The sequence below is a fragment of the Sus scrofa genome, chromosome 5 (genome assembly GCF_054392235.1).
Source record: "Sus scrofa isolate SSC_HxYL_T2T_F1_AM1 chromosome 5, Sscrofa_HxYL_maternal_Yorkshire_Landrace_v2.0, whole genome shotgun sequence".
NCBI lineage: Eukaryota > Metazoa > Chordata > Mammalia > Artiodactyla > Suidae > Sus > Sus scrofa.
This window is the reverse complement of record NC_139387.1, coordinates 91,716,243-91,737,325: the sequence shown is the minus strand read 5'-3', so window position 1 is coordinate 91,737,325 and position 21,083 is coordinate 91,716,243. Positions and strand designations below refer to the sequence as shown.

Genomic DNA, 21,083 nt, shown 5'->3' with positions numbered 1-21,083 from the left:
CCTGAACCTAGACTGGGAGTTCATGCAGTAATGGGCTGATGTGGAAAAGCATATAAATCATTGTGCCCAGAGGCAGACTGTGGCAGAGTATATTTTCCAAAAATAACAGCAAAATGTCTGCCAACCTATGTTCTCTTACTAACTTAGACACTCCTTCCTTCAAGAAGTGGGGTCCAAGTCTCCTCCCCCTGAATCTGAGCAGACTTGAGACACAGCAGAAGTGATAATCTGAGACTTCTAAGGGTAAGTAACACAAACAATAGAGCTTCCATTTGGTTCTTTTGGGATGCTCACTCTTAGAATCCAGTCAGTTAACTAAGAGGAAACCCTTGCATCCTCCAAGTATCTTAGCTTCCTCTTTCACATTTAAAAAAACCTCTTTATATCGCTATACAACATTCTGAAAAACTCTTCTGACCTAATTTCCAGCTCACTAAATCTCTCTTCAACTGAGTCTGATCTGCTGTTCCATTTACACATTGAGTGTTAAATTTAGGGTTGTTTTTCTGTGTGTGTGTGTGTGTGTGTGTGTGTGTGTGTGTGTGTATGAGAGAGAGGTGTTTTGTTTGTTTGTTTTATCTTTTTTTAGGGGTGCACGTGTGGCACATAGAGGTTTCTAGGCTAGGGGTCCAATTGGAGCTGTAGCTGCCAGCCTACACCATAGCCACAGCAATACGGGATCCAAGTAGCATCTGTGAACTACACCACAGGTCACAGCAATGCCAGATCTTAACCCACTGAGTGAGGCCAGAGATCAAACCCACATCCTCATGGATACTGTTTGGGTTTGTTAGCACTGTGCCACAATGGGAACCCCAAGGGAACTGTTTTTTTCCTCTCAAATATGCTATATCATTTTTAATGGTTTTTTTCCCCCATTATAGCTGGTTTACAGTGTTCTGTCAATTTTCTACTATACAGCAAGGTGACCCAGTCACACATACATGTATGCATCCTTTTTTCTCACATTATCATGCTCCATCACAAGTGACTAGATATAGTTCCTAGTGCTATACAGCAAGATCTCATTGCTTATCCATTCCAAATTTTTATTGGTTTCAATTCCTCAAAATACCTTAAAGTTTATCTTTTTTAAAATAATAGCATGGTCATTTTATAGTCTGTATCTGATAATTCAAATATTTGAGGTCTTATCAGGTATGTATCTGTTCTTTCCAATTTCTGCTGATGCCTCTTTGGGAATCTTTTTCTTGTAGGCTTAATTATTGTAAACTGATCATGTTAAAGAATTTATAGGATTTGTTTGGGGCCTAGGAAGAGAATACATTCCTCTCTGGATTATTTACATTTGCTTCTGCTTCATGACTGATGATACTAATTTAAACTAAAACCATGGATTGATGTTTTTTAGGCTATATGGATGATATGTTTTGGGTGCAAAACTGTTAGGACCAGCTCACAGTTACAAATCCTCAGGAATATCTCCCCTTGTTCTGCCCACAATAAATCATCTTTGCAGACCTTGCAGTCTCCTTGCCAAGTGGGTTATTAAACAGAATATTTCTTTCTTTTTTTTTTTTCCTTTGTCTTTTTGCCTTTTCTAGTGCCGCTTCCCATGGCATATGTAGGTTCTGAGGCTACGGGTCTAATCAGAGCTGTAGCCGCTGGCCTACGCCACAGTCATAGCAATGCGGGATCTGAGCCATATCTGGAACCTACACCACAACTCACAGCAACGCTGGATCCTTAACCCATTGAGAAAGGCCAGGGATCAAACCTGCAACCTCATGGTTCCTAGTCGGATTCGTTAACCACTGCACCACGACGGGAACTGCAAAATAGAATATTTCTAATTACTCTGAGAGTATAGCCCTGAATTCTCACCTCTACGGAGGAAGAACTTCCTATTACAGTCCTCAGGCCGAGCAGGCACAGAGCTTTGTTTTCTGTACACAAAACCACAGGGGCTTTGAGCACCAAAGTTCCATAGTAGGCTCAGCAAATTCCCTCAGGATAAAAGTGGCTTAACATGTCTACAAACAGCAAATGTTGGACAAGGCATGGAGAAAAGAGAACCCTCCTACCCTGTTGGTGGGAATGTAAATTGGTACAACTATGGAAAACAATATGGAGATACCTCAGAAAACTAAATATAGAACTACCATATGATCCAGTAATCCCACTCCTGGGCATATATCCAGACAAAACATTCACTGAAAAAGATACGTGCACCCCTCTATGTTCACTGCAGCACTATTCACAATAGCCAAGACATGGAAACAACCTACATGACCAACAACAGATGAATGGATTAAGAAGATGTGGTAAATATATACAATGGAATACTACTCAGCCATAAAAAAGAACAAAATAATACCATTTGCAGCAACATGGATGGAACTAGATGTTACTAAGTGAACTAAGTCAGAAAGAGAAAGAAAAATACCATATGATATCACTTATATCTGGAATCTAATATACAGCACAAATGAACCTATGTACGGAAAAGAAACATACAGCACAAATGAACCTATATACGGAAAAGAAACAAACTCATGGACATGGAGAACAGACTTGTGGTTGCTGAGAGGGAGGGAGTGGGATGGACTGGGAGTTTGGGGTTAGGAAATGCAAACTATTGCATTTGGAGCAGATAAGCAATGAGGTCCTGCTATATAGCACAAGGAATTTTATTTAGTCACTCATGATGGAGCATGATGGAGGATAACATGAGAAAAAGAATGCATATATATATGTATTACTGGGTCACTTTGCTGTGCGGAAGAAATTGACAGAACATTGTAAATCAACTATAATAATTTTTTTAAGTGGCTTAATGCTCCACTGGCTTCCCACCTTTACCCATGTTTGGACCTGTTTATTTCTTACTAATATATTGATTAAAAAGACACTGTTAATTTTTTTAGGGCCACACCCAAGGTATATGGAGGTTCCCAGGCTAGGGGTCAAATTGGAGCTGTAGCTGCAGGCCTACACCACAATCACAGCAACACTGGATCTCAGCCACATCTGCAAACTACACCACAGCTCATGGCAATGCCAGACCCTTAATGCACTGAGGGAGGCCAGGGATCGAACCCTGACCTCATGGATACTAGCTGGGTTCATTAACCACTGAACTACGAGGGGAACTCTAAGATGTTCCTTATTTATTTATTTACTTATTTATTTATTTTTGTCTTTTTGTCTTTTTGTTGTTGTTGTTGTTGTTGTTGCTATTTCTTGGGCCGCTCCTGCGGCATATGGAGGTTCCCAGGCTAGGGGTCGAATCGGAGCTGTAGCCACCGGCCTACGCCAGAGCCACAGCAACGCAGGATCCAAGCCGCGTCTGCAACCTACACCACAGCTCACGGCAACGCTGGATCGTTAACCCACTGAGCAAGGGCAGGGACCGAACCCGCAACCTCATGGTTCCTAGTCGGATTCGTTAACCACTGCACCACGACGGGAACTCCAGATGTTCCTTATTTAAATGGTAGTAAATTTACATAATTTTTGTCACCTTTTTGATGATTTAAAAAAGTGTTTCTTTTCTGTATTTTTATTCAACATGTTTGTTTTCAGCAGAATTGTTCTGAGAATAATCAGTCTTATTACCTAGGTCCATGTCTTTTTCATTCCTGTATCCTCAGTATGCAGTGATACATGTGAAAGAACTCAATTAATTTTTGATTGTTTAATGAACAAACAATGCTTTCCTTCCTGCTTTCATCACCCCTAATTTAACACCCTTATTCCCACCTCTTAAGAGTTCTTTTAAATTTTCATACATATATGCTGTCCATTTTCCTACATTAACTGAATTTTGCCCCTGATTTCCCCACTATTTTCCCTGTGACCTCTCCTAAAGATTTTCCATTCTTTTCAATTCTCATTCTTATCAACTCTCAGTACTATCTTCACTCTCCATGAATGTTTTTGGATCATTCACTAGTCTACCTTCATCCAAACCTGCTGCTCATCTGAAGATTATGCTATCCTATTATAACATTCTTTATCTGATTTTATTGTTGTCACTTATGTGGACTTCTAGTCATTTTTTTACATTTGTGAGGATTTCAGAACTTGGTTCACACTTTGTACTCCATTTTATCTACCAACATAATGCAGCAGTATAACGTGGCATTAAGAGCATAAGTTAGACAACCCAAGTTCAAGACCTAGAGCCATCCTTTGTTAATATGTAACCTTGGGAGGTTACCTAATACTCCAATACCTCACTTTCTTCATCCTAAAATCTTCCTTCTGCATGCTTATGATCCATACAATACTCTAGCCTCAATGGTTCTTAAAACCTACGTGTTCATTTCTATAACATTCCACAGCCCATGACTTAAAATGATATTTCTGGATTTTAACACTTCTCAACATCTAGCCTTTATTTTCAGCCAATAACCTTGTACATTACTCAGAAATTGAACCCATCTAGAAATACATATTTCAGATTTTCTGTATTCATAACGCTCTATTTTCTCTACAGAGAGAAGCAATGTCTGTTTTCTTAGACTAGCTCAGCCTTAATTTCTAACCATTCAATTCTCTTTATTCTTTGCCCTCAATCTCTCACTCTCCACTAGCAAATTCTTCCAACTTCTAAACTTGGTGAAGTCTTACTTATCCTAAAATAAACTAGCCATTTCTCCCTCATACCACTTTCTTCTCATGTTAGCATCATATCTCTTCTTTAATCCTCTTGAAAGGGTAATCTGTATTCTCCACTCCCATTTCCTTATTTTGGATTTCCCAGTGTCTGACTGTTAACTTCCAGAAATCTGGTTTTATCACATCACTTCTTAAACTTACTTTTCAAAGATAAGCAGCAACTGGATTGTCAAACCAAAAAAAGCCTCTCCTCCGAACTTCTCCTACAATTTCTTTGCAGCTTTGAATATGCTGACCACCCACTTGAAGATTTCCTCCCTCATAGCTTTCATGGAACTACTCTGCATTCTTAGAGGCAACAGCAAAGGAACAGAGAGCAGAGTGGTAGTCAAAAACTCATGTTCGAGAAAAGCACGCTCCTAATGTATTGATCTTACATAAGACCCTTAGCTTCAATTTCTTGATCAGTAAAATGCACATAATATTTGTTTGCCTTGTTTACTGGTTTATAATGCTAATAAATAAAATAATGGAGCTGAAAAGAACATAAAAGAGATAAAATACACAAAGTAAGTGAGTATGCTTTGATAACCTGGAAACACAGGATGCAGGAAAGTACACTGAAAGACTCTTGCTACCAAATTTGCTATGAAGCTCTGAAGGACCCAAAGCTTTGTATCTGACCTAGAAGGGTTTCCACTATGAAGAGGTTTCTGAGTCTCTTTACCATGGCAGTACCACCTCCAATGAGGGCTCTTGCCAGGAAGTTAAAAGACTTTACATCAAAAACTTTCTGATTTACCTGGACACACTTCAAATTCAAAAAAAAAAAAAAATCATCATGTGACTATATTGGGGTACTTTTTAAAAAAAATACTGTGGGAAATCAAAATGATATATCTTGACATATATAAGCATGCAAATTGAATTGGTCCAATTGTTAGTGAGAAATATTACCAGTTCTTGGAGAAGGGGCTCTTGCAATTTCTAAGGAGCAAGGTTTCTTTGTAACTGCTGTGTCCATGAGATCACATAGAAAGTTCTCATTTTCTGAAGGAAATGTATCCAGAGAAGCAGATGGTATAATTTCCATAGTGTAATTCCTCTTCTTTGGATAGGACTCCTGAAAGGAAGGAGGAAAAATAAAAATAGCTTTGTGATAAAGACACAGCCGGTTTAATTTATAAAAACTAGAAAAGATAATAAGGCTCGTCAGTTCTTCCAAAAGTGATTGAGAGGTGATGATTCATCTGTTTGAATAAGTTATGCAATTGTGTAACCCCAATATTATCAGTGATCTTTTTTAAAGTGTCTTGATCATTTGGTTCCCCTGAAGTTATCACCAGTTCTTGATCTTTTGTCATGATCTCTTTTTGTAATATGTATTTTCTACTTGTGGCATAAACTGTTATTTAACTAATCAACAATCATTCCCAAGATTCTACTCCTTTGCCTGCTTCTGAGAGAGAGCCACATGACTCAGTTTTTGGCCAGTCAGATAAAAGGGGGAGGTAGTTTGCAGGCTTCTGCAAAAAGATTTTTCCCCAGAGAAAAGACATGCAAAAGAGGCCTCTTCAGAGCCTTCGTCATCCTCAGTTTCCTCTCCCTGGGTGTAGTTTTGGTGACAGGAGCTCGGGCAGGCATGTCGTAACCAGAAGATAGCAACCTTCTTCCCTTAAAAAGGTAGCAGACCAAGAATGGCAAGAGAAGGACAAAAAAGCCTGGGCCCTTGATGATATCATTAAACTCCTCAAATAGCCCCAGGACCAACTTCTTTAGGCTTCTTAAGCTAAAGTTTTTATTGTTTGAGTCATTGCTAATTAAATGACTGAAAACCCAGGGGTAAATGTGTTCCCACCAGAACCATGATGTCCTTTGTGAATACTGCTAAGTAACATAATAAGGTTACTCTTCAGGTTCAAATTCAGGTCCAATTCTACATTACTGATTCTTCATTATACTCTAAAAATTGGAATTTGTTTCATTTTATAAGGTCTTTACTTCTTGTATAAGGCAAGTATTTATCGGGCATCTATTATATCATATTCATCTAGGACTGTACTAACGACTAGAGATTTTTAAAAAACAAATAAGACATAATCTTTGCCCTCAGAAAGTTCACAGTTTACTGGAGAAGAAAAACAGATTATCTGCATGGTGAATTTCACAATTAGGCATGTTTTACTTTTGATATTTGTTATCTTTAAAAACTATATTTCAAAAGAAAAAGACAAGGAAGAAAAAAGTAAACTCACTTGTAAAAAAAAAATCTCCCAAGATCTATTCAAGGGTTGGTAAAGATTTAGTACAAGCTCCTCTTTTTTTTTTCTATAATGATATTTACAGTATAGTAGAATAAGTATTCAAGGTCAGTGTAATTGCTTTCAGACCATACCAGACTCTCACACATCAAAGAGTCAATTATGTTCACTCTACTCTATTGAAAGCAGGAAATTGGGAGTAATTTATTTTTAACAACAAAGGGTGACAAAGTTGAAAGCATCTAGAGGAAAGCAATCAGGATGGTATATGATTTTAAATCCATGTCACAGAAGAAATGATGAAAGCAACTGCAGTGTTCTATCCCAGAGAAGCCTTATAGCAGCATAATAGATTTCTCAACATATTTGTAAGGCTATCTATCTCTCAAGAGCTATCCCACAAAGTAGAGAAGGGGAGAAGTTGCTGTGGTATATAAAGTTCTTAAAGGCCGAACAAAGACCAATGTTTATCAGTCAAGGAGGGTAAATTTGGATCAACACAAAAAACAGTTTTCTGTGCATTAACAATATTGCTTATCTTCTAAAATAAAACTGTAGTGATATAATAATTAGTACTGATATATTTAAGAAGTATCACTAGAAAGCAACAGAAGGAATGCCTCATAACTGGAAGTGTTTACACAGAACTATCTATTGGTAAAATTATGTATAAAACACATTATAAAACGAATACACCAGATGACTGTTAACTCCCTGAAGGATGGAATTGGTTTTGTTTGCCACTCTATCCCCAGAATCTAACACAACTTCTGCCACATAAGGGGTCCTCAATAAATATTTATTTATCAACTGAACAGTCTCTGATGTCCTTTCAAACAAATCTAAATAACAGGAAAAGTATAATGCCTTCTTAAGATGTAAATTACTTTACTCTTTTGTTTTTTCACTTGTTTACTGCTTTGCATATCAAAAGTAAAAAAGGGAGATTACAGTAAGATTGTAATGAGTCTATGAAAAAAGAGTCTTCAAGGTTTAAAGATAAACTCTAGTTCATCCTAAAATTAAATTAATCAGAACAACCCATTCTTCAAGGATTTGGTTAAGCTGGACTTTTACTGGGTTTATAAAGAATTATGAGGATTTTATTTTATTTATTTATTTTTATTTTCTATTCTTTGTCTTTAGGGCTGCACCCGTGGCACATGGAAGTTCCCAGGCGAGGAGTCAAATCAGAGCTGTAGCCACCAGCCACAGCTACCACCATAGTCAGGTGGGATCCAAGCCGCGTCTGTGACCCACATCACAGCTCACAGCAACACTGGATCCTTTAACCCACTGAGCAAGGCTAGGCATCAAAGCCACATCCTCATGCATGCTAGTTGGGTTCATTACCACTCTTCCACAACAGGAACTCTGTATTCTGAGAATTTTAAAGGCCTTGAAAACTACTTTTGAAATTTAATTTAACCACACAGGATGAGTTAGTAAATTAAGTGTGTGTGTATATATATATATATATATATATATGAGAAATATTAGAAAGTATAAAGAAAGAGAAAAATAATATCACATGAAAACCCAGCACACTCACATAACTAATAGTAACATTTCGGTGTATATTCTCCCAGATGGCTTCCCTCTGTAAACGTGTGTGTGGACGTGTGGGTGTGTGCAAAGGAAAGACGAACTATTTTAAACAATGATGGAGTACACCCTCTTCTGCTTCCTAGAGGACGCCATCATTTCGCTGGCAGAGAAGTCTGTAGTATGCACGTGGCCTCCTTAGGGAAAGTGAGAGCCCCAAGGGAAGGACATAGAAAAACAAAGACAGCAAAATTATGCTTTTGTAACCAAATATTTTATATTGCAAAAAAGTTGGGCATTCAATGACATGCCTGACAAGTATCCCTCAAAAGAGGATCTATGAGATTATAAAATAAAATAAATCCACAAGTGCCCATATTTAATATTTACATTGAAACCTACCTCATGCTCCCCTTTCCAGCCCCACCTCCTCCCTCAGCATCCAGGGCTAAATCTTGTCCTGAACTCTGTGTTCGAAATTCCCTAGGTTGTCATTAAAGTTTAACTATACATTTAAGTATCAATACAAATTGTTTTGTATTGTATGCTTTTGAACTTCATATATATAATATAAAATGCTCTTGCTACTGTGTGACTTTTTTCAGTCAATATGATGTTCCTGAGTCTCATTTATTTTCAGTGTGATACAAGAATCCACCATTACAGGTATATCACAAATTTGTTTACACATTTTCCTATTAGTTGACTTTTAAAACATTCCCTAGGTTTTATTATTAAGAACAATGTTGCTAGGAATCTAGGTAGCCAGGGTACACTCTCTATCCCAGTAGTCATGGGGTGGAGAATCAAACTTACACATAAAATGAGAACAATGAATGAAATTAAAGGTCCTACAAAAACAAGTTCTAGCCAGACATGCATGACAAGTGAGAGTTGGATGCTTTTAGGTTCAACAGAAATCTTGAGGAGGGCATTGAGTTTTCCCACCCAAAATAGGATGAAGGTTCAAGAGATTTCCTATAAATCTTATATGAAGATATTACATATAAATATATACATGTATATAATGTTTTCGCATCTGATATTTACCTATAATACTGTATTCTGCATAAGTTTCAATGACAAATATATGTCTACATGATAAATACAAGTCCCAGTGTACACATGGCCATAATTTATCTAGTCAATCTTATTGTATTGAAATTTTGATGTTTTTCTTGGGCATATATCTTTCTTTACATGCTCAACTAGTCTTCCTGAAACGGAATTCCTGTGACAATAGGTATACACCACATGTTTACACATAATTGAATCTGTTTCTGGACTTTCTATGTGATTCCATTTGTCAGTCTATTCTAGTACCCGAATCATACTGTTTTGATTACTCACCGAAGCCTTAAAATTAATTTTACTATCTAGTATGGTATATCTCTCCTCATATTCATCCTTATGAAAGCATGCATGATGATCTTTAGGTTTATTTTTCAAAAAAAAATTTTAACATTTTGTCAACTTATCATCATCACCTCTCCTTCATTTCTTGCCAATAAACAGTACTTCCATACAGCAGCCACTGAAACAACTTGGTGACTATCCTTCAATCTCACTCTTCCTCAACATCAGGCCCAGTCATTTCCAAAGTGCTATATTCAACACTGCATTTTATATCTCAGAGACATTAATTTCTTCCTACCCCACTACCACCCTGGTCCTGGTCACCATCATACTCAATGGAACAGTTAAAACAACTTCCAAACTGGTCTCCTTGCCTCAAGTCCTGCTCCTCTCTTAACTAATTCACCTTCAACACTAGCATGAGGTTACTAAGAGTAAGTCAGGTCAAAATAAATTAATTTCCTTTCATCATAGCTTTATTTGATGAGAGAATCATAAAGCGTTCTAGTCATAGTACACGTTTATTTTTTTTAAACATTTAACATGGTCTTTCATAACATCTCACAATTTCCATGCTGAATGATTTCATTAAATGCATTATTGATCCAGATCATAAATTGATTAAAATAACAAGATCTGGAAAAATATACTAAAGGTTAACCATAATCCCATTAATCCATAAGATGAATGGGGTTAATAACTAAAGACATGCTTATCTAGCACCTAGCAAAATGCCATGTTCATAGCAGGACTCAATCTTATATATGCTAAAAAATAAATACATAAAATAGTTACTATTTCAGTTAGTCTTTTAAGGCCTGCTTTCCTGAATTATAAAGAACCAAGAGGCAAGGGCTACAATGACCTTTTTCATTATTAAGAGTAAGCACTTAATAAACATTTGCTGAATGAGAGAAATCTGACTGTTGTTCAAAATCTATCATGAATAATCAAATCACTCTAAGAAGAATGGTAACTTACACTTAGGAAGAGTGTCACGATTTGCAGAATAAGTACCGTTTCATTTAGCTGTGTGATTCGTGTTTAGCTCTCAAAACAATCCTACAATGTTACTGTTATCTCTATCCAGAAATTAAGGTCTGTAATTATTAGGTGTCCAATATTAAACATCTAACCAATGGAAGTTTCAAGGCTCCAACCCAGTTCTAAACTGAGCAAATCAAGTGTTCATACTACTGTATCACAGACAAAAGGACCATGACAAGATCTTTACTGCCATAACTAAGGGAAAAAGGAAACTCTGCACTTTACAGAGAGTATCTAGCCCTACCAACTTTTTAGCCTTGGCAAGTTCTCTTCCTTACAGTGGGAAATCTGGATTTTGATATATAGGTTAATTGCCAAAGTACTCTTGATGGTAAATCCTGCTAATGGACCTGAGAGATTAAAAGAATTGAGGTCCAACAATTTGTTACTCACTTTTCAAGGCTCGACTTACCTAGGCTATCAAAATTGGCTCCAATTTATTTAGCAGTTTTTGCTTCTTCTTGATGTTTGGCCTCTATTTTTATTTGAATGCCTGCTCTGGAATCTCAGATTGTTTCTGTGCTTAAATTTTTATAATGGTAGCATGCCTAGAACTGTGTTCTAGGCCTTGGTCTTTGCCAGCTCTTTTCTGAGGGATGAATAGCCTGTCCTCAAATCTTACACAGGCCCCTAGGTCCCTGTACTGTCTAATTTCACAACCCCCAAGAGAATGTCCAGCGTTGATGCTTAAGTTTGCTTAGTCGGTTTTAGTTTTTTGTGCAATGTGTGCGCCAAATAGCACCTCTTCAAAAAGATGCACACTGAGAGCACTGAATAAATTAATATTATGCCCCCAAAGAAAAATAAAAATTGATAATAAAAAGTATACATAATATGCTTTCACTTGTTTGCCTTGTGTTCCTAATAAAAGTTTAAAATCATTGGGGTGGGCTCAGTCTAACAAGTCAAAATTTATTAGTGATTAAATAAGAGGTCCTACAGTTCAGTACAGAAATGAGTTATAAAAATTCAACATACCATAAAAAAAGAATCAGGAGTTACAGCTGACAGTGTGAGTCAGAGTGTAATACATGAGTTAAAGACATAATGTGACACTGGCTGATTTAATACAAGAATGATATTTAGACCAGGGAATGTGACAGCCTTCCCTTCCTCTGTGCTAGTTAGAATTGGGAATAATCTGGTTTAGGAATTTCATAAAAGTCAGGCTAACCACATGATATTGACCATCCTTTGCAAAGTGGTATAAGATTTTATTTATCTAGGCTGAAAGACATTTGGCCCTCTGACTAAACCTTAGCAACCATCAGGAACCCCGATATGGGCACAGACATTTCTCAGAAGTACCAATGATGTGTGTTGTTTGTTTGTTTTTAATCAGAAAAAAAAAAGGTGACCTAGAGGCTTTCTTGACTACTTTGACAAGACACATTTAAGAACTTGCCTCTCTTCTTAAGCGCATAGGGGGGACTAAAGCAGCTTCACCAGCACTGCGGCAAGACCACACCTAGTATGTCAGCTTGGTCCTGCAGCCTCCATTTGAGGAGGTACAAAGACTAAATGGACTATTTTCAACTGGTAAGGAAAGTTCTAAGTATCAAATCCATGTCACTGGGGGGAAAGATTGATGAAACTGTACAGGAAAACATACGTCACAAGCACTTGAAAAACAGAAGAATGACTAAAATTTTAGAAAGAGTGCAAACAGAGAGATGGTAACAAGGAGACAGTTTTCAGCTTGAGATGAGCTTTCTAATGAATAGTGCATCCCAGTATGAAATTGGCTGCTTGGCAAGTAGCAGGTTTTCTGCCATTGGAGTCATCAAGCCTAGTCTTATTAATACAAGACATCTCCTGAGAATAGAAGATGTTGGGTTAACTTAGATCCCTGACTTTGAAGATGTTAGGTCAGTAAGACGATGTACTGTGTTAGTTCTATGGTACAAACTACCTGCATACTTTCACTTCTTCATGAATTATTTTTATGATAATGAGAAAAGAATAATGCAAGGGAGTGTGGGTTTGTGGCTCTCTCAAAAGTTGGAGATGACTCACAATTCCAAATGACTCAAAGTAGGTGAAAGATTTTGGAAGTGGTCTTACTGCTCTGACGTGTCCTACAATACTGAGAAAAGTATCCCTTGAGGACTTACAATGACATTCAAATAAGGAAGACTACAACATACATATGAGATAAGAAAAATAGGAAAAGAGACTTTGAGTAGGAGAGAAGAATGAGTGAAAACAAAACAGCCCTAGGGAAAGGACCATTGACAACAGTGGTAAGAAGAATAATAGGCTCTCAAAGATGTCCTTGCCCTAAACCCTGAAATCTGTGAATATATTACGTCACATGACAAAAGGGGCTTTGCAGATGTGATTAGGCTGAGGATCCTGAGATGGGGAGATCATCCTGGATTACCCAGGTGTCCCAGTGTAATCACAATGGTTATTACAAGGGAAAGACGGAAGAAGAGGCTGTGTCATACTGATGCAGTGTAAGAGATATGACTGACCATTGCTGGTTTTGAAGGTGTAAGGCAGCTAGGAGCCAAGAAATGAACACAGATAGAAAAGATAAGAATATAGGTTCTCCCCTGGAGTCTCCAGAAAAGAATGCAGCCCTATTGACACCTTGGATTTAGCCCAGTGGGACACTTTGGGACTTCAAAAACTGTAAAATAATAAAGCTATGCTTTTTTAAGCCACTAAGTTTGTGGTAATTGGTTATTGCTACAATAGGAAACTAATATATTAATACTAGCAGAGGGCAACTGACATAGGGAGGAAACAGAAATTGTTAAGAGTTAAGAGAAAAACATTAAAATTGGACTCCAATGGAAAAAGACACACTGTTATATTATGATATGAGTCAATATTTTAAAGATAGTGATTCTTTCACTTTCACTTAGTCTTAAATTTAATGCAGTGGTTATTGCAATAGTTTTCCCCTCAATCCATCTTGTATCTTGACAAGTGCACCTGAAAAAATAAATGTCTGACAATAGGTAGGTATCAGTTTGAAATGAGAAAAGTAATAGAGAAGGTGGAGATCAGCATTTATCAGTTATTTAAGTAAATTGTAAATGGTTCTGGGAAATAATTGAAAGGCAATAAAATAGAAGACAGAATTTAAAAAAACAAAGTTCCAATTCTTGTGGAAACTTATTATATTATGAAGATATTTCAAATCAGTAGGAAAACAATGGATTACATAACAATTGCCAATAAAATAACTATATTGCCATTTGGAAAGAAATAATAAAAGTGTATTAATACTTTATTCCTTAAACCAAAATAAATTCCAGATAAATACTGAATAAGTAAATACATTTGTAAAATAATGTTAAAATAGGAATGAACTTTGACCAGAAGCTACAAGATACATAACCAGAGCTGTGGAGAAAAAAAAGACTGATGAATTTGAGTACGTACAAACATGAAACTTCTATAAACCCACTAAAATATTAAAAATTAAGAAACATGATAGATTTGGGAAAATCCTTTGACATGTTAAAGTCAAAGAATCTTTATTATATAAAGAGAATTACAAAAAAAGAGAACTACAAATTGGGATTAAAGAAATCATCAACTTAATGGAGAAAGTGGGCAAAGGATAGGAGCAGTTCATGATACACAGCTAGAAAGTTCTTATATGAAAGATGCTTGATCTCATTTATAATTAAATGTAAGTAAATTAAAGTAACACATGATATCCCATTCCTGATCAAATTGATGTAGTTAATACACAGTGTGAGCGAGGGTCTGGAAAAATAGGTACTCTATACTATTGATATAAATTGATATAAATCTCTTTCAGGCTAATTCATCATTTGTCAGGAAGCAGATCTTCAGACAGAATTGACTCTTGGACGTCTACCATGTTAAAATTTTTCCTTCACTTGGGAACAGATGAGATTGATAAACTGCCATTATTATTCCTAGAACATTGACCTGCAAGGCACCATTTCTGTGCATTGCATAATTATCACTCTTGCTTTCTAAACAATATGTACACATGCTACTTTTTATGCTATCTTTTAAATAGTAAAATGGGAGTGGGGAGTATGTAGAAGGAAGCCTGACTCTAAGTGCCATGAATGAGGAAAGCAACCAGATTTTACCAAGAGCAATCATCTGAGTTGTATGGTGTCGGGATATTGTCCTCCTTTGGAAAGTATTACCAATCAATGGGAGAGGAGTTTGATTATCTTAGTTAAGCCTCTCTTGATCAAAGATGAGGTGACTTCAAAGATGGAGCTACCAATTTTACACTTGAAACCACAACAGAAATCTCACCAGAAAAGTGCTAAGAAACCAGTGTGGGTACTAAGTATGTTACTCTGGGTATGTTATGGGTTGAGCTGTGTCTCTCTAAAATTGATATGTCAAAGTCTTAATCCCCAGGATGTGATCTTATTTGGAAATAAGGATATTGCAAATGTAATTAGTTAAATTAAGATGAAGTCTTTTAGGGTAAGCCCCTAGACATAAGCCATAAGCAAAGGATTGCCAAAGATTGCCAAACCATCAGAAGCTAAGGAAATGCATGGAACAGATTCTCCTTAGAGAAGTCCTTGAATTTGGACTTCTAGCCTCCAGCACTGAAAGAAAAGAAACTGTTAAGACATGCAGTTCTATGATACTTTGTTATAACAGCCCTAGTAAACTAATAAGGGATAAGGAAAAAGGAACTGGCATCAAAAATTAATCTCTTTTAGTGTTCTAAAATCTTTACTCTTGGAAAACAACAAATAATTAACTAAGAGCTAGAAAGGAAAAGAGAATAATCTCTGTTTTTGATAAAATTTCAACTGTTTCAAAATTTTAAGTGCACATACTCCTTTACTAGAATTCTACTTCTAGAAGTCTTTCCTACAATTAAACTTACAAATTCATATAAAAATGCATGTGTAAGGATGAGTACTTAAACACTGTTTATAATATTACAGGGCTGGAAATAATTTTATATTCATTATTAAGAGATTGTTTAACACACAAATATCATTCATATAAGGAAGCAGTGTAGTATATATAATTCAGAGGTCCACAGATTTTGACTGCATAAAATCTGCTTTGGGTCATAACTCAGACTGGTGACTCTCCTCCAATTTTTTTCAAAATCAGAATCTCTGATAGTGAGCCTGGAGATCAATGTTTTACAAGTTTTCCAGGTCATATTGATGTAGATGGTTAATGAAATATATTTGAAAACACTAGAACAGTAATTAAAGAGTGTGTAATCAGAATCCTAGCTCTGCCATTTTTACTAAAGTTGCCTTAGCAAAGTCTGTTTCCTCATCTATAATATTAGAATAGAATACCAATAGGATCTACCTTAAAGTGTTGGTGATGTTTGCGAATAAAGTAATAAAATTAATGAAATACATTTGAAATGAAATGAATTTTATGAAGTACTTAGTGAGGTGCCTAAGTGCCCAAATGCTCAATAAATGTAGCCATAATTACTATTCAGCCATTCAAAAAGTGAGATGATTGTGTAGATAGTGATATACTGAGCTAAAAAAATAAACAAGGAACAAAGTAATACATAATGCATGTTCACATTTGTATAAAAAGAAAGTATGCACACAGATTATATATGCATGGAATACTTTTAGAAGAAATGATTAGAAACTCTTGGTGGTTAACACTGGAGAATGTGACCATATTCCTTTTTTGTTTTGCTTGATCTTTTTAAAACACTATATATACATGTTATTTTCAGAAAAAAAATTCCATGAATCTAAAAAACACCTGAGGAAGGTGATGATACCATTTCAAATATAAATGAACTTTGATTTTTATTTCTGGTACTATTGTGTAGAAATTTGCATACCCCAGGTGAAAGCGAAGATGGTTGGAATCCCAAGAATAATCCCTTAATAAATTACACAAATGCAACTGAAAATATGTCAAATGCCAGGCAAACTAAATAGGGATCAGCTTAATACAAATCCTCAAAAAAAGACCTAGATAATCTTCGTAAGAACTTAGAAGAAATAGAATGTAGTTCACCAACAACAAGATGACAAAGAGGAAAACTGCATCTTATGAAACTTCCTTGAGGCAAAAAGAATAAGGCGTGCATTGTCTAGGAAGTACTAATTATAGACAAAAAAGAGAAGAAAAGAACAATAAAGAATAAAAGAAAACAAGATTATTTATGCAAAAGGATTTCTTTGCAATGTAAGGAGTCTAAGCCTCATGTTCTTTTTTGAAAAGATGCAAAAACAAGTTATTTAAAAAATGGATAAATACTGAATGAGTAAATGAGCCAAAAAATTAAATATTCAAATATAGATAGATAGATAGATAGATAGAACCTATAACTAGGTATAGGAAGCCAGGAAATAAACCAGGAAAAATAACCGCAACTTAGGTCAAATATTGAGAAGACAAAGGATTTCACCAAATTCCCAAGAACATACTCATGATGTTGAAGCTGTTGAAGTTGCATAGACATATGTTTAGTTTTGGTAGATCTGGTAATGGTGAAGAGTCCTGGGTGATTACTGTAACTAGGCTTGGGGTCTTTATTCCTGATTTAGTGAATGTGTGACTTAAAAGGCCAAAGACAATGCAAACAGAATAAGAAAATACATTATATACTGCTCCCAGTACACTGACCCAGTCACCTAGGCTTGAACCCTTAGAGACATTTTTCCTTCTCCTATTCTGTCATGCTTATTAGCACTACCGTAAAGAAGCGGTCATCAACTTCTATAAAATTTGCACTTTACAATAACTCCTAAACCCAGTATTATTTTTCTATTTCTATAATCAAACAGTTCCAGCTTTATTGACTCATACCTATGTTACCTGAATAGCTTCCAATCTCCCATCTCTGAGTCCATTCTAGTTCTTACACAGAGTTTCTACCATTTGGAGTACTAAAACATGTTTTTCAAAGTAAAGTATGGTAAATGTGGAATTATGGTAATGTTGGAATTAATTTAGAAATTTAGGGAGTATAATAAATGACTTCCTCACTTCCTGCTCAAATTGTGGGTAAGAATCTAGGGGCTGCCAAATTTTTCTGAAAAGGGCCACATAGTTACTATAGTTTAGGCTTTTCACGTCATATGATCTCGGTTGCAACTACTCTCCATGCTGCTGTTGTAGCAATAGATAGACATACACAGTATATAAACAGAAGAGCTTGGCCAGATTTGGTCTGCATGGGTCAGATTTGACTGAGAGACCAAGGTTAGCCAAACCATGAATAACAAAAAGACTGAGGCAAATGGATTAAAATGTCAGTGTAGGTTGGTGACAGAGCAGATACTAGAGAACATGGTTTAAGTACAAGGCAATATACTTTCTATTACTATATCCCAAAATTTGACAGACTAACCTCAGGTCTCCCAAGCCTGAGCAGGTTCCTTACTGCTATGCTTAACGGCACAGACTCTCAGCAGATGAGAAGGTCACAAAGAGAATTGATAACCTAGGCTCTGTTCCTGCTCCCAAATTTACAAATCAATTAACTCCCTTGAGGAGCAGGTAGAGCAGAGAGAAGCCCAGTTAACTGATCAATGTCTCTCCACTTGAAAGCAAAGAGAAAGAATCCTGAATTCCCTGTCCAACTCCAGTAGGTAAGTTACACGTTTAGAACCTACTGTTTGAAAAAATACATGAGCAAAAGGGCAACAATAAATTTCCATTTTTTTAATCAAAGCAAAACTTATGCACATTTGAAAGTAATAAAAATGGATATAGATATTAAGACCTATTATGTATATAATCTACAGACAAGATTTGTGCCTGCATAAAACTGCAAGCCCTTTATAGTACCTCCATAAAGTGGTCCAGCTTGAGATCTACAGCTTCATAACATTTCTTAAAAGTTGGTATTGTACCCCAGATTAAGTATTATTAGAGGCCAATAATCATCATTCAATAAATATCTGTTCAGTAAAAATGTGAATTTTATCATTGTTCTACTTTTTAAGGCTATTATTGCCTCCACAAGGATACCTTTCAAAACAAACCATCTGTTAGACTGACATAGCCAGTAAGCCCCCCATTCTGAATGTCACAATTCTGCCTCTGTCTCTTGCTTACGCTGTCATCATTTCTTCTGAGAATGACGGGGCTCTTCTGGTCCTATAGAAATTCTTCTTTTCTTTCAAAACCAATTATAAATTTCACTTAGCCCTTGAAGCACTTCATTACTACTATTATCTGAATGGCTTTCTTTCTTCTCTGAATCTAAAAACAACAGTTATATTCCATACAGATAATTCAGTATCTCATGACACACTAGATTTTCAGATCCCATATTCATTTTTGATATTTTTATTGCTAACTACTTCAAATTCCATCTTCTGGAGAGCAAGTGCTCCAAATAGTGCTTATTTGTGTGTTTCGGAAAACTCAGTACAGCCCAATTTTGGCACAGAATAGATTCTAAATTTTTTTAAATTTATATTAAATAATTAACAAAAGATGAATACATAAGATGAATAACCAAGATTAAGAAAAACTAAGTCTTAAGAATAAGGAAAACAACCTAAGTGGCCTACTAAAGCCTTCCCCTCCTTGTGTTATTTTATCAGAAATATTAAATATAAGAAAGTTCTTTTGTAATTACTGGAGATAAATAAGATAGTACCATAACTGATTTTTATTATTTTAACTTCCAAATAATGTAAATAATACAAATCTATAATTTAATGTTTTGAAAAATCCAGATGTACTTAAACATTGATGAATAATATAGTTATTTAAAATACTGGAAAGGACTCTAGTGCCATGGCAACAAGGAAATACATACTGCTATCTCCAGTTTCAGCCTTGTTCGAGGTACAAGTGAAAAAGTGAATGAGAAATGTCTATATGTTAGGGAAGAGTCTAGAAATCTGACTTTGCTCCCATACATAAATTAACATTTCTCAGTTAAGGTGTTAAAGCAATCATCTCATTGATAATCATCTCATTTTTCATGTATTGTTCTCTCTCTTCAAGGACTATGGAAAAATAAAGGAGGAAAATCATTTGAAAAAAATGATGTATCTGCATGCTGACAAAAAAGCATTGTGTTCTAAGAAAGAAGGAGTGCTTGAACCCAGGACTCTTACTTATAAAAGATCCACTATGAAAACACATTCTATTAATACACATTCAAGGCTGTGAACCTATCATTTCTACACACAGTAATTAAACCCCAATAATACAAAACTGTAGAATTCTTACATCTGCTCTGACAGAGAATCACGTATTAGAAAAGTTAGCATAATAAACATTTTGGAATATCTTTAGATTAAAGAAAAAAAAACCTTTCCTTTTCTTCTTTTTCTAAGTCAGTTTGATTTAGGAAGCTTCTTTATAATATTTAGCCTTTGATAGTATAAGACCCTGGCCTTAAAATCCAACTCTTACTTATTTAACCTTTATGATCACATTCTGCAAGGAGTTTAAGAAGAGACTATTAGTTCAATGAAGGATTCTTAAGATGTTGAAATAAAAATTTACCAAATGGGGAGTTTCCGTTGTGGCTCAGCTGGTTAAGAACCCATATAGTATCCATAAGGATGCAGGTTCCATCCCTGGCCTTGCTCTGTGGGTTAAGGATCCAGCATTGCCACAAGCCGTGGCATAAGTCACAGATGTGGCTCAGATCTGGCATTGCTATGGCTATGGCATAGGCCAGCAGCTGCAGCTCCAATTCAACCCCAAGCCTGGGAACTTCCATATGCTATGGGTATAACCCTAAAAAGAAAAAAAGAGAAAAAAAGGAAAAAATTGCCACATATTTGTTTTTTCATTATCCTCATTACCATTCCTCTACCACCATCTCTTAAGAACAGAGCAGCAAAGTTTATACCCTTTGAAACCCCTCTGTTCCCTTACTCCACAGATCTAGTCCATCACCAAATCCCATGACTAATTCCCCCCTGCATTTCTATATCCATAGCTGCCATGTTAAGACAGGCCTCAGCATCACATATGTAGATTATTGGCACTGTCTCTAAACTAACCTCCCTTTTTGTACAGCTTCATTTCACCTTATGCAAAACCATTAGAATAATCTTCAAACATCATTATCTTCATATTATTCATGGTCTATGAACTTAAGTACTTTCCAAATGCTTTTTATTTAAAACAAAACTCTCTAGTTTAGCCTTTAACTCATCAATCTCATCTACTTTATTTCACTTCCCAGTGAACTTTGTACCAGCACTCTGCTTCATCTGAGTTCATCTGCTTATTGGTTCAGATTAACACTAAATTTAAGCATGACTTACTCTTCACCTCTATTTTTAACTGTCAGGGAAAAAGTAAGCAACTCTGAAGATCCACCCCATAAAAGCAATGAGAACATTC

The 21,083-nt window shown here is 35.9% G+C and overlaps 1 protein-coding gene across 50 annotated transcripts in view; it reads right to left on the bottom strand.

The window, feature by feature from the left end:
- Positions 1-21,083, bottom strand: part of ANKS1B (ankyrin repeat and sterile alpha motif domain containing 1B) — a 1,062,966-nt gene that overhangs the window by 676,725 nt on the left and 365,158 nt on the right. For all 50 annotated transcript variants that reach the window (XR_014804254.1, XR_014804264.1, XR_014804263.1 and 47 more), the window contains one exon: positions 5,542-5,707. Coding sequence is in view for 26 of the 50 variants with exons in the window: in XM_084957460.1 (XP_084813586.1) it covers positions 5,542-5,707 (166 nt within the window). In the remaining 24 variants the exon portion in view is untranslated. The remainder of the gene's footprint in view (positions 1-5,541; positions 5,708-21,083) is intronic.